A 13,407-nucleotide genomic window follows, 5' to 3' on the forward strand; every position below is an offset into this window, starting at 1 on the left:
GAACTGTTCCTTAATCCATAAGCATTAACACCCCTCCTTTAATCTGTTCATCAGGCTTACAGCTGTGGCTTCATCTTTGATTCTTCTATCTCCTTTCTTCTACCTACTCAATGAGTTGCCAAATTGTGTCGCTTCCCCATGCATGAAATGTCTGTGCCACTGACTCGCTTTCTGTCCCGTCCTCTATTTTCCTGTACAACTGACTATTTTAGATTGTATATTGACAGCAGGTTCTGAAAGGCACCATGTACACTACATGCACTGTGTGTTCTGATGATGATGATGATGATGATGATAATAATAATAGAAATAGACATGAGGTCATGTGGAGTCATATAGCCTCATATAGTCACTCATATAGCCCTTGAAAAAGGAATAGCTCAAGGTAACCTGTTTCTTCACAACACAGGACTGCCAGCTCAGGAACATTACCTTGTAACATCTATTTTTCTTCAATGTATACTCCCATTTCACAGCATTAATTAATAATAATACTACACTAGCAGTTTCAGTACACAATAAAGCCTATTCACAAGCTATGGATGACACAGCTGCAGCCAGCAGCACTTGGAATGGACCTCCATTTAAGCTGTATCTTTCATTTTGTCATCTTACACTAAAAAGAATGCTTTACAGAGCAGTCCTATGCATGTTTACTCAGAGATGGGTCCAATGGGTCTTACTTCCAATGTATAGGATTGCACCGTGTTTAAAACAATGACTATTTTCATGCTTTTCATTTCCTCTTCTTAATATAAATCGGCAGGACTTTCAAAGTTAGCATGCTGAATGGATGGCCATGTCTGCAGTTTACACCTATTTATTTATTTATTTATTTATTACATTTTTATACCGCCCAATAGCCGAAGCTCTCTGGGCGGTTCACAAAAATTAAAACCATAATAAAACAAACAACAGGTTAAAAACACAAATACAAAATACAGTATAAAAAGCACAACCAGGATAAAACCACGCAGCAAAATTGATATAAGATTAAAATACAGAGTTAGAACAGCAAAATTTAAATTTAAGTTAAAATTAAGTGTTAAAATACTGAGAGAATAAAAAGGTCTTCAGCTGGCGACGAAAAGAGTACAGTGTAGGTGCCAGGTGGACCTCTCTGGGGAGCTCATTCCACAGCCGGGGTGCCACAGCGGAGAAAGCCTACTTCCTAAGTTTAAATCTGCACTGTAATATTCATCTGAACTGTAAGTCATACAACCAATTAACCCTCAGCATATGTGCAGTGATTATGTTATGTGAAAGCAGTTAATCCAGCCTATCCATTACAGACCAGCTTTCATGCACATCTTTTGCCATGTAAACATCCACATTTAAATTTACATGACTAGTCGAAGAATATTACATCTTGCAGAATATCACATCGTGCACTACCATCCATACGTGGGTCTTCTATTCACACTTTATTAAAAGCCTCTATCCTTAAAAGTGGATCTGAAATTGCCTTTTCAAGCAACTGGTTTTCATCTATTTTACTTTCAAAAATTCTAGGTCTGCAATCTTAAACGTACCTAGGAGAGTATAAACACCACTGAACATAATAGGGGTCAATTCCTAGCAAACATACATAGTACTGCACTGCAGATTACCATTCTACTGAGATGCATTGAAGATGCTTCAGTATAATGCAGAGGCCACCAGTGAGGGAGGAAGCAGCAGCCAGGCACCTCTCCACCGTGCCTGGGTCCAGCTCCAGCTGAGAGCCCCCTCCCTCCTGCTGCCAACTGTCTCTGGAGAGGCCACCAGTGAGGGAGGAAGCAGCAGCCAGGCACCTCTCCACCGTGCCTGGGTCCAGCTCCAGCTGAGAGCCCCCTCCCTCCTGCTACCAACTGTCTCTGCAGAGGCCACCAGTGAAGGAAGAAGCAGCAGCCAGGCACCTCTCCATCGTGCCTGGGTCCAGCTCCAGCTGAGAGCCCCCTCCCTCCTGCTGCCAACTGTCAACTGCTGAACTTTGCAACTAAGATTGTAGTGCCTGAATTTTCTTTCCTTTCCCCCCTCCTCCCCCCTCCCAATCCCCTTTCCTTTTGTGTCATGTCTTTTAGATTGTAAGCTTGTGGGCAAGGACTATCAAGAAATACTTTTGTAAGCCGCCATGAAAGACTTTTTTGGCTGAATGGCGGCATAAAAATGCTTAAATAAATAAAGAAACTCATCATTTACTTCAATATCAACTGGCCATATAAAATGACCGAGGTTTCCTGCTTCTTCAAAATGTAGGTTGAAAAATTAATTATAGGTTTTGAAACTGCTGCCACCTGTTTCTTTCCCCCTCTACTTTTGGAGAAAGCAGCCAAGCATTTGAATAACCAAGTTGGCTTTTTCCTCAGTTCATATTCTCAACCCCATTTATAATATGTTAAGTACTAGAACTAAGAACAGATGTCACCTGGTGGAATTTAGGCATCTGTTTAGCCCTAAATTATAAAATGTCACTTCATGAAAACTAAATTGTAAAGCATGTTTTTCTCCAGAGAAAACTGGGTACAAATGGCCCAAGCCGGTTTGGTACCTGATATCACACCAGCGTTATACTGTGCAATCACTGTGAATTGCATGCAAAGGACTCAGAAGTTTTCCACCTTATAATCTGCTTTGATTGTGAAGTACTCCCTGCTTTAATTGTGCTTCAAAGGCAAAAGATTCGCCATATTCAGCCCCTGCTTTTTGAGCATATCTTCCGAGCCGCCGCTAGGGCGCAGGAGGAGGATTTTAAAGAAATGCTTACATCTGCGTAAACTTTAAAGATAAAGACACCAAAATTGGCACATTAATAGATATTAGGGAGAGCTTTAAGCATACCAAATTTGAATTGAAGTGGGTCATCTGTTGATTTGTAATGATTTTTTACATCCCCCCCCTTAAACTAACTTCCTGGTATGCAAATGATCGCTCTCGCCCAGTAGCAAAAACAACAACAACCGCAAAAGCTAAGTGCTACGGGGATAATCCGAGGGAAGCAGGTACGTGTGATAAAGCTTTGAGACAGAAAATCGAAATGTTGCCCCTAGTGGTAAAAATATAATAAACAAAATAACTGGCAAGTTGCTGGCATCAAGGTACCCCAGAAGTTCCTGTCTCTCACTTGGCCCAGTTACAGGATTGACCTTGCCTTTCGCTCAATGGTGCTACAATATAAGCAATGATAATATTATGCTAAAAACAGATGAAATGTCTTTGATAGAGCAAACTAAGAAAAAGGGAGGATTTAGAGATCATTTGTTTTACTCACAGCCTACTAATTGCCCACATAGCACTGGGATTATAACACTTTAAGGAGAAATGGAGACTGATAGGTGGGGAATTCTTTTTAAATGGCAGCCCAATGGCAAGAAAACAGAGAAGAAAAGGGAGAGGTGAAAGATAAAGGGCGGACAGGGATTAACACATTTGAAGTAATAGAAACACAGGGTCAGATGAGATCATGGAATAGATTATTTTGTGGTGAAGACAAATATACTGACGAACTAGCTTTTCTTTTCTTTTTTTTTAAGCCCATGGGAACTTGGCTGATGCAGGTGTTAGAGGATGTAGTGGTTATGGATAAGGACACTGTGTCTAAAATTATATACAGTACTGGATGTCTTCACAATGAAGCCAGGAACCTGCCATGTGTGTCAATCACAGAAATAGCTGCCAAGCCTTAAGCATAGCATGTTTGAGGCAGTGGAGGTTGGTGGCTCCAATGTCAGTGGGGTGGTAAATCCACTCCAGCTTTCACTCAGAACCAGTCAAAACTGGTTCTGACTGAAACCCAAAGTGGATTCACCACCCCACTGACAGAGATAGAAGCCATCAGCCTCTGCTGGCCTGAGGGATTATGAAACAATGTTGGAGTAGAACAGGGATGAAAAATCTCAGGTCTCTGGGCCAACTCTAGCCTGCCTGGGGTCCCCATCCAGTCCTCTGGAGTTCCCAAGATGCTATGCTCTCTTCCTATGGCCCCACCTTCTTTCCCTTGATGGCCAATCATTTGATGGCTTATCGGCTTTTGTGGGGGTTTTCCCATTGTAAAAAATTGAAATGCCTCTCCGGCTTAGTTACTGGTAGTAAGAGTTTTAAGTTAAAACATATTGGCATTTGTTGGTATTTTGGCCCCTTTTGCCTTCCGCCCTGCCCAACGGAATGCAGCTCCTTCATCACTGAATTTGGCTCTCGGTCTGAAAGACGTTAAACAGCTCTGGAATAATACACTGATAAAAAACTAATCCCTTTTTCCCCTCTTCGAGGCGGTATAGTCTTGCTCTTTCTAGACAGCATATCTTCTATATAGCTAACAAGGAGCTAACTCTTCTCTTAAGGAGGCACTGCAGTTCAGTGCACAATATCCACATTTGATCCTAGGCACATTTGAGATAGACATAGCAAGGTTTGGTACCTCACAAAAATGTCCAGAAACCAGACTACCTTGCTTTTCTGTTAGAATACGAATAGTCTTATCTCAAATTTAAATTTGTTTTCACAGGTCTCTACTGCTCTGAGGAGAAAACTGAGGTGGTCAATACGTTGGATAATTCAAATGGGTCAATTTTCACATGGAGACCAGGGAGTGAAAGAGAAGAAGATGGACTGTGAGGTTTGGCAGAAGAATGTAAAAGAAGGCATAGCTTTTACCAAAGGTGTGCTCAGTTAATGTCTCTGCCTGCCACTGGCCTTTATTGCTTCTCTCACCAATAGTGCCTGCCAGCTGAAAAGAAGTATGAACAGATATTCTCATAAACAAGTATATCCTGGGAGGTGATGCCACTTTTGGCTAGGGATATATTGGAGAAATCCACAACAGGTTTAAATGAGTTTGGATTTTTTTTTTAATCTGACCTAGGCTTCTGCAGCAGAGCAGCTTTTTCTGAATTGTGTGGATTTCACAGACTTGTGGATTGATTTTTTTTTCTTTTGGTGGGGGGAATTTGTGCAAATTCACATTTGCACTAATGCACATTAGTGCAACTGAACTTTGCATACAACCTTAAAAAAAATCCAGTTCTGACAATCTGGGAAGCATAGATAGAACAGATTTAACAAAACCAAGATAGGAAGGGAGGAATTAGGGCTGGTGCAGAAGGTAACAGGAAACTGAGGTTAATTCTGATGTTTGCTGGCAGTTATTGTTATGATAAGAAATGAGAAATAATGGATATTAATATAATTTTCAATCTTAGGGAAGATACGGATATTCTAAGGCCATATTTAACTGTAAGCAGTATGAGCTGAATGAACTGTGAAACACTGGGGCCTAAACTATATATTTTTAGCACACGCATGATGTAATTGCTCTGAATCATCTGCTGATTTTGACCTTAATTAAATTGTATGGAGTCTAATTATTGCTTTTGTAAATTTAATACAAACTATTTAATAAGAAATAAAGCAACTAATTTATGCCGCACTGAATGTTTTTCCTCAGTCTTTTCCTTCCTTTCTAGCTCCCCCCTCCTTTTTAAAAGTCTACAATAGAGATCTACAAGCTTTTTGAACACATCTGAATTTTTGAGAAAATGTTGTGGGCGCTGTTACAAAGTGGCTGCTGTGGATGGGGGAGTCACAAAATTTATTTCTGCAACAAAACATCCATTTCATAGAAAGGCAGACTGTTGAGGCTAAAGGACAAACACCTTCCTCTGAACCCACAGTTTTTTTGCTCCAATACAATACCCATTTCACAGAAAGGCATGCTAATTTCCTCAAATTCCCTCTAAATACATTCTTCTAAAACTAATGTAAAGCCACAGGTGCTAGTAGTCTGAGGGCCTTGCTAGACCTACCGGGTGTTCCGTGGTTGGGGAGGGGTGAAACCGGATTTTCCTGTTTAGGTGGTGACGCCTCATGGTCCACACGTTGTGTGGATTATCCCGGTGTTGGAGGGGGGTAGTTGCAGGAGTTTGCTCTGGTTGTGGTGCTGTCGGGTCGAGCACGGGTTGCGCAGCCACACCAGCCTGAATTCCGGGTGTGTGTTTTTCGCCCGCCGCACGATTTGCGCAAATGAGAAAGAGCACAATCAGCGTAGATCAGCGGCGGCTGAACTGGTGCTGCTGCTGTTGTTCCGTGCCCCCCCCTCAGGCTGGGCACAGGGGAGCCAGTTGGGATTGGGGGATGACCCACAGGGGGCGTGGCCAGCGGTGGCAGGAGGATGGGAACGAGTGGCATTGTTGAGCGGCAACATTGACAAGGCTGGGATGCTGTCATTTGCTTTCGGGGGTGATGACAGGCATTTTAACAGCATTTTAACAGCATTTAATAACGTTAAGTTTGTTTTAATGGACCCCAGAATTGTTGTTTTAAATGAATACTGTTGTTGTTTTTATACTGTTTTTATGTTTTTTAATTTTTTTTGTATACTTTTAATGTCTACTATTTTTAATTGTTGTAAACCGCCCAGAGAGCTTCGGCTGGGGGGAGGTATATAAATGTAATAAAATAAATAAATAAATACTGTGATCCGAGGACAGCCGTCTGCATGGGCACTCTGCTCTTACACATCCCATCATGCCTCTGGGTTTTGCCGGCGATGACCGGCCCTGTACCCTTCCCCCCCCATCCCAACATCCTTCACACCACTTGTATTCAATAAATGCATTCAAACTGCACGACGTCTAGTCTTCCTGAGTCTACTCCGAAGGGCAAACCCTGCTCATTGGCATCGTTAGCAGGAAGAAGTGGGGCTCGTCAGTTTCCGCACCAGCGGAGGTCTGAAACCGGCGTCAGCAGCCTGCCGCCGTCACTCCCCCCCCCCAGCAAATGCAGTCGGAGGGATAGGGGAGTGTATTGACACAGTGCAAAGGGGCCCCAGGGCACTTGCCCACCCCTGGGCTGATGCTTCCCTGACCTTCTGCCTGCCACCGCGTGGCCGATGGAAGATGGCCGCCCACCCTCGCTTGTTTCCCCCTTATAGCCAGCTGCCGCATACCCACACCAATAGGCACACAGCCCTGCGTGCCTCTACCGTGCCCATCATTCCCCGCTCGCCTTTACATCTTCCGCGCAGCGTAAACCACCGGCATTAGGACGGTACCTGTGGCTGCCCCCCGCACCAGGTCACCAACTTCCCATTACAGTTGGATGCCCGCCTTCCCGAAAAGTGACCCACACAGAGGTACCGAGCTGCACATAACCCACACATCCACCCCCCCCAACCGCTCACCAGACACTTTTTTGGTCCTCCGTTCGTGTGCAAAGCGGACCCGTTTGGTAAAAAAACCCAAAGCAGCCGCGCTGCACCGCTGCCACAGCTGCGCACGGGGTGCAAACAGCGGAGGTTTGGCCGAAACCGCTGACCAATCCCCTTAGCACGACTTTTCCTGACCAGTGCTGACCTCGCCGGAAACTGCGCTGACCTCATTTCGTCCCACACCTCCGCCTCCCGTATCCAAATTAGCGCACGCCGACAGAAAAAGCAGTGCTTAAGCCGTTTCATAAAACACGGGAAAACAGAGGTTTCACCACAGGACGAACACGGATCCTGGTGAACGTCATGTGGATCTGTAAAGACGACGATGGTATGTAAAGCGAGCTACAGCCCTGTCTAGCAATGGCCTGAGAGTGATTGGATGAAAATATGTTTGGCCATTTCCCTTGTGACTGGAACAACTTTTATTTATTTATTATTGCATTTATATCCCGTCATTTTTCCTCCAAGGAACCCAAGGTGGCATACATAATCAGGCACTATTTGGTTCAGAGCAAATAAACCAGTGCTGAACTCTAGAGCAATAGGAAACTTTTGGTGTGGGGCAAATAAACATACTGTTTTACAATTAAAGCTCAAACTTTGAACTTTTTCAAAGTTCCCAAATTTCTGCATATCTACACTATTCAAGCTTCAGTTTTTGTTTTTTAAAAAGAGCAGCATTGGTCGGGTAGATCTCTTGTAATAAGCCACACACACACATACTCTCATTCATTCATTCATTCAGATAACCACATATTCCATTCATCACACACATACCTCCCTCCCCCCACTCCCAAGGTTGCTCTCCAGCTGCCCCCCGACTTTCCTCTGCCCACCATAGCTCACACCATAGCTCCCACTACCTTGCCTTCCCTCTCTCTCTTCTTTCTTCACCAGTTTTCTGACTCTCCTGAACAATCAAAATGGTAGCATGGCCTGAGAGTCAACAGAAATTGGGTCTCAGCGGTCATTGTAATTTATAATCCAGCAATGAGAAGACCAGATCTTGGTGGGCACCTTGGTAGGTCTCTGCGGACATTACACTGGTGCCCGAGGACATCACACTGGGGACCCCAGAGGCACCATTAATAGATGTCACAACATGTAATGTTTTGAAAGGGACTTTTGTTACACTCTGATCAGTGATAGTAGAACCCGAACAGTAAACACAATATGATGTAACTTGTTAGAGAGACATTCATTGGGTGACCTAGAAATACTGTTATTTTTCAGCACAGTGGTGGCTCTGCCACTCATGCTGATTGTGCTAGTTCATCTGGATTAGTAGTGATTAAAATGGAGACTAGCCCTTTTAAAATGTTCATTGCATGTGACTGATGGTCTGATTCAGAAGTATGCTTAACAAAATGACACATTGTGTGTTTTCTTAGATTCAGTGAATCTAAAATATTTTGCATAGTTGTATCTTCAACACCATATTGCAGTGATTCTATGATGAATTAGGATGCAGTCACCCTGGGTGTGTGAAGGTGCAGCTGTGTATCCATGAGTGTAACATGCAACTTTACATAGACATACCTCAATGATTCAGAAGCCCTGGGAAATCCAGGAATCTTATTGATGCTTATTACATTTCTATACTGCCCATTAACCAAAGCTCTCTTATCTTACCATCAACCATGCTGCTGCTGTCCAAAGAAGATCACAACACCAGTCCTTCTTGCAGTTGGTAGGGAAGGAAGCAGCGGGTTTGGGATTTGGGATACTTCCACAATCACAGAGGGAGAAAAAGCTGCTCCCCAAGCCCCTGCACATGCCCATCATTTGCATGATTCCCCATGTTGAAATGCAGCTTGGTGTGTTGTCTGACGCCAACGTGGCAAATTTTCGATACGGGAACCAGACTCTGTTGCAGACCCAGATGCAAACTCAGGCAGCACTGTTCCAGGAACTAATACTGCAATCCACAACATCAGGAATTCAAAAACCTGCTCAGTTGGGAAAAAAGGGGACTGAGCGGAGATCTGATAGAAGTGTACAAAATTATGCATGGTGTGGAAAATGTGGATAGGGAGACATTTCCCCCCATTCCCATAATACTAGAACCCTGGGTCATCCCATGAAGCTGATTGGTGGGAGATTTAGGACAGATAAAAGGGCTTCTTCACATAGTGGATAAACTATGGAATTCACTACCAGAAGATGTGGTGAAGCCCATCAATTTTGATAGCTTTAAAAGGAAGATGGATAAATTCTTGGAGGAGAAGTCCATCAATGGCTGCTAGTCCTGATAACTATGTACTATCTTCAGAATCAGAGGCAGTAAGACAATACACACCTGTTGCTGGGGAACATGGGTGGGAGGGTGCTGTTGAACCAAAACCTGGCGTGGGCCCCTGGTTGACCATGGCGTGCATAGAGTGCTGGACTAGATGGACCCTTGGTCTGATCCAGCATGGCTCTTATGTTCTTTTATGATAAATCATTTGCCAGCAATGTCCTATTACATTCTACATAGGACAAACAAGTCAGTTTCAACACAAAAGAATAAATGGACACAAATCTGATATGAGGAATGATAATGCAAAACAAAACATAAAAACCCCAGTAGGGGAACCTCACAGGACATTGTCAGTGACTTTACGGTGGCTATTCTTGAACAAATAAATTTGAAAGACAGATATCAATGCAAAACTGCTGAAGTACATTGCAATGTTATGTTATCCCCCAACAATATTTTATGAATGACAACTGTTAATTATCATTGTCTGCACTTTTTGCATTTCAGTTTCCTCTGATGGTTTACATTCCCTTTCCCAGTATATGATTTGAGGTTCATGCATTGGATGAAGTGAACAGTGTCCACGAAAGCTACAATAAATGTGTTAGTCTTTAAAGTCTTTGTTATTTTCCCTTTTGCTAGTTGCTATGCCTTTATCTAGCCATAATGGCTATATGCTATTTCCAGGATCAGAGGCAGTATGCTTCTGAATGTCAGTTTCTGGGCAACAACAGTGTGAGAGAGCTTTCGCCCTCATATCCTGCTTGTGGGGTCCTAGAGGCAACTGGTTGGCTACTGTGGGAAACAAAAATGCTGGACTAGAAGCTCCATCCGACAAACGTTTTATTGCATGTTCATTACTGGGCACTCAAGGAGTTTGCTCAAGTCGTTCACATGACGTCTTCTGTCTCCTGCGCGCCTTCCGCCCTTTCTGGCCTTCCTTGTGCAACAAAAAGTCTGATGTTTTTTTAAACTCGGAATTGCTGCTCTCTCCTGCTGTGTGCAGGAGAAGCAGCGCCATTAGAACAGCGGACTCAATGGGCCTCGTGCTAGTTGTGTACTTCCTCCTTTGAAAAGAGGAAGTAACTGAGTAATGAAAACACGGGCATTGAAGTGAAGGTAGGGAGTGTGTTAACCCCCGTGTGTGACGGAGCTTTAATAAACCTTTGCTCTGATCCAGCAGGGCTCTTATGTTCTTTGCTTATTGGAGGGCTTGTTAAAGCCATTGCTTTACAAAGCTTTCAAAACATCTTTGGTGATGAAATAACTGGCAATCTGAATTCTTTCTTCTTTTCCTCCTTTCCTGTATGATCTCAGGAATGTTTGGTGAGATGAAAATCTGTGGGGAGAGGGATGATCAGGAAATGCTTGATTTCATTAAATGTTGAAAAAGTAAAATATTGTAAATAGAAAAGATGTTGCTAAGTGCTCTAGCTAGGAAGAATATGAACTAATAATGGGTATAGATAGATCAAAAGACCTAGTATCTGCAATTCCACATAATTAGCAGAGAAAAGAGTAGGGAGGTGAATCCTCTGAGCAGAATTTCCATTCTTTAGGGATGTTCATTCCATTCTTGTATCTTCCTTTCTTGCTGTGTAATTTCCATTTAGACAATAAAACTTAATATCCTCTGAGTACTTAAGGTGTTGTACTCAAAATGTCATATTGGAAAAATAGAATGAGAATAGAATGGGATTCAAAATTACTTGTTAATACTACTGAATTTTAAAAATTGAATTTGTTTATTAAATGTATATACCGCCCCATAGCTGAAGCTCTCTGGGCGGTTTACAAAAGTTAAAAACAGTGAACGTTAAAAAGTATACAAAATTTACCTATTGTATTATGCCAATTTAGCTAAATCAATTGGTGTTACCTGATAATATTGTGTGCCTTACGTGAGTTCTGATGCTGCAATCCTATACACACTTAACTGGGAGTAAGTCACCTTGAATTCAGTGGGATTTAGTTCTGGGTAAATATGCATTTGATTGTGAATAGTTCAAATGAAACTGGAGTTAGGTTTTTAAACTTAAAAATATTGGCCTGGTTCAGACAACACGCTAAACCATGCTGCTTAACCACAAAATGGTTAAGGAAATGCACTATTTTGTGGTTAAGCAGCATGGTTTAGCGTGTTGTCTGAACCAGGCCATTGAGTTGGATGCAGCCTTAATTAAACTTAGAATAAATCCATGACTAACTTAAGTCCCATTGATTTCAATAGGTCTACTCAAAGTATAACTAAGAGTGTAATCAGACAGGGAAAAATTGCGTTTCTCTACTATTGCTTCCCCCCACCGCTTCTGTCCCACAATACTTACTCTTTCTTCACATGGGGAAGAAAGAGAAAGTAAATAATGACCACATGGCCCATTCAGTGGGTGATTTTGTCCTGCTGCTTCTGCTGCACACGGCAGGAAATAGTGGCACATTTTGCTACAGCTAAAAAAGGTCGGATTTTCCAGGTCTTTTTTTTTTTTGGCAACAGGAAAATGAGCAGAAGGGGTGGGAGATGCGTGGGAGGCGGATGTCATCGTCAAAAGGACCTGTGAAAAACCATGAGTGGCCAGCAGCGAGCATGTGATAAAACGTTCATCTGATGACGCCTAATGACTTGATCAAACCTATCAGAGCACAGAAATGGTAAAACAGAAATTTATTACTTGTGTATTTCACTTTTGGGTGGAGGCTTAGGAGTACAGAGTGGGGTTGACAGGCACAGGTTTACCTCAGACACCTGAACGACTGGACTGTTTTGGAAACTCACAGAAGGGCATGGGATTGATTTTCCTGAAAGGGACTTATTTTGAGAAACCAATTTTCAGGCCTCAGGCCATACTCCTATCAATATCACGTCTCATATCGGTGGACATGGCTAGAAGGTTGCTCTCAGCACATGAATAAAAGCGCTCCCCCCACCCACTTTTTAAACCATCCTGGTGAGTCTTGGGCAGTAAATCCTGGCAACAAAAGGCGACGAGAAGCTGTGGTGAGAATCTGCCTTCCTCCACGAGGGCGAGGAGGCAGCCGTTGCTGGCCCTGAGGGCTCAAAGGCCGCGGCCTGAAAGAAACAGTCTCGTGACCTAAACACTCAGGACCCGAAACCTCCTCTTCTCGGATCCCCACTTTCTTATCACGGCGCAAGAGATACCGCCTTCTTCGCGCCTCCCATGGGCCAAAAGGGGGGAAATAGAGAGCCGGGGGTCCTCCGCCCCTCTCGCAGTCATCCCAGAGGGTGGTTTCTGCCGCCGCCGCCGCGGCTCCGCCTCCCTCTTCCTCCGCCCCAGTCCTGGCAGCGCCTCCCTCCGCTGTCAGGGAGCGACGGGACGAGTTGGGCCGGGCCGGGCGAGCGAGCGAGCAGGGCTGGACTGGCCCCGTGATTTAGAAATGGCTCCAGGGAGCCCGCGGTGAGCAGCCCGGAGACGTCGTTACCCTGGAGGGGACGTGACCTCTGCCACAATGTTTAGGAGGATTTTACAGAGGGTAAGGGGGAAGTGGCGGCGGCGGGTGGCGGCGGCGAGGGCGTTTCTGCCGTGCCTCCTGCTGCAGCAACAGCAGCAGCAGCAGCGTTAGATGCCCGAGGTCCAGCAGGGGCAGCGGCACGGGCAGGGGGCTGCACTTCGTGGAGCCGGCCCAGCGGCAACGAGGAGGCAGCAGCCCAGCACTTGAGCGGGGTCGCGTACACACGGCCACGGCAGCTGGGAGTCTGCCGGGCTTGCCTGCCTCCCGGCCGCCGTGGCTAGCCTGGCTCCGCTCTTCGCTGCGAGCAGCCGCGTTTCCTTTACTTCCTTCTTCTCCAGGCCGTGGCCGCTTGCGCTCTTAGGCCCCTTCCTTCTCCCTTGCCCATTCCCGGGAGAGGAAGGGGGAGGGAAGTGGCCAAAGAGGCTGGCTGAGGAAGACGGAGCAACAGGGGCTTTTAATGATGGTGGGGGTGGGGAGGAAGGCGAGGCTGGCCCCATGGAGGCGTGGATTTGGG

General features: G+C 44.6%; 1 protein-coding gene across 2 annotated transcripts in view; it reads left to right on the top strand.

Annotated features, from left to right (window-relative positions):
- Positions 1–12,749: 12,749 nt before the first annotated feature.
- EEA1 (early endosome antigen 1) overlaps positions 12,750–13,407 on the top strand; it is a 68,408-nt gene continuing 67,750 nt past the window's right edge. For both annotated transcript variants that reach the window (XM_063133801.1, XM_063133802.1), the window contains exon 1: positions 12,750–12,914. In XM_063133801.1, the coding sequence (XP_062989871.1) occupies positions 12,891–12,914 (24 nt within the window). In that variant the 5' untranslated portion in view covers positions 12,750–12,890. The remainder of the gene's footprint in view (positions 12,915–13,407) is intronic.

Source organism: Elgaria multicarinata, chromosome 9 (genome assembly GCF_023053635.1).
Source record: "Elgaria multicarinata webbii isolate HBS135686 ecotype San Diego chromosome 9, rElgMul1.1.pri, whole genome shotgun sequence".
NCBI classification, from domain to species: Eukaryota; Metazoa; Chordata; class Lepidosauria; order Squamata; family Anguidae; genus Elgaria; species Elgaria multicarinata.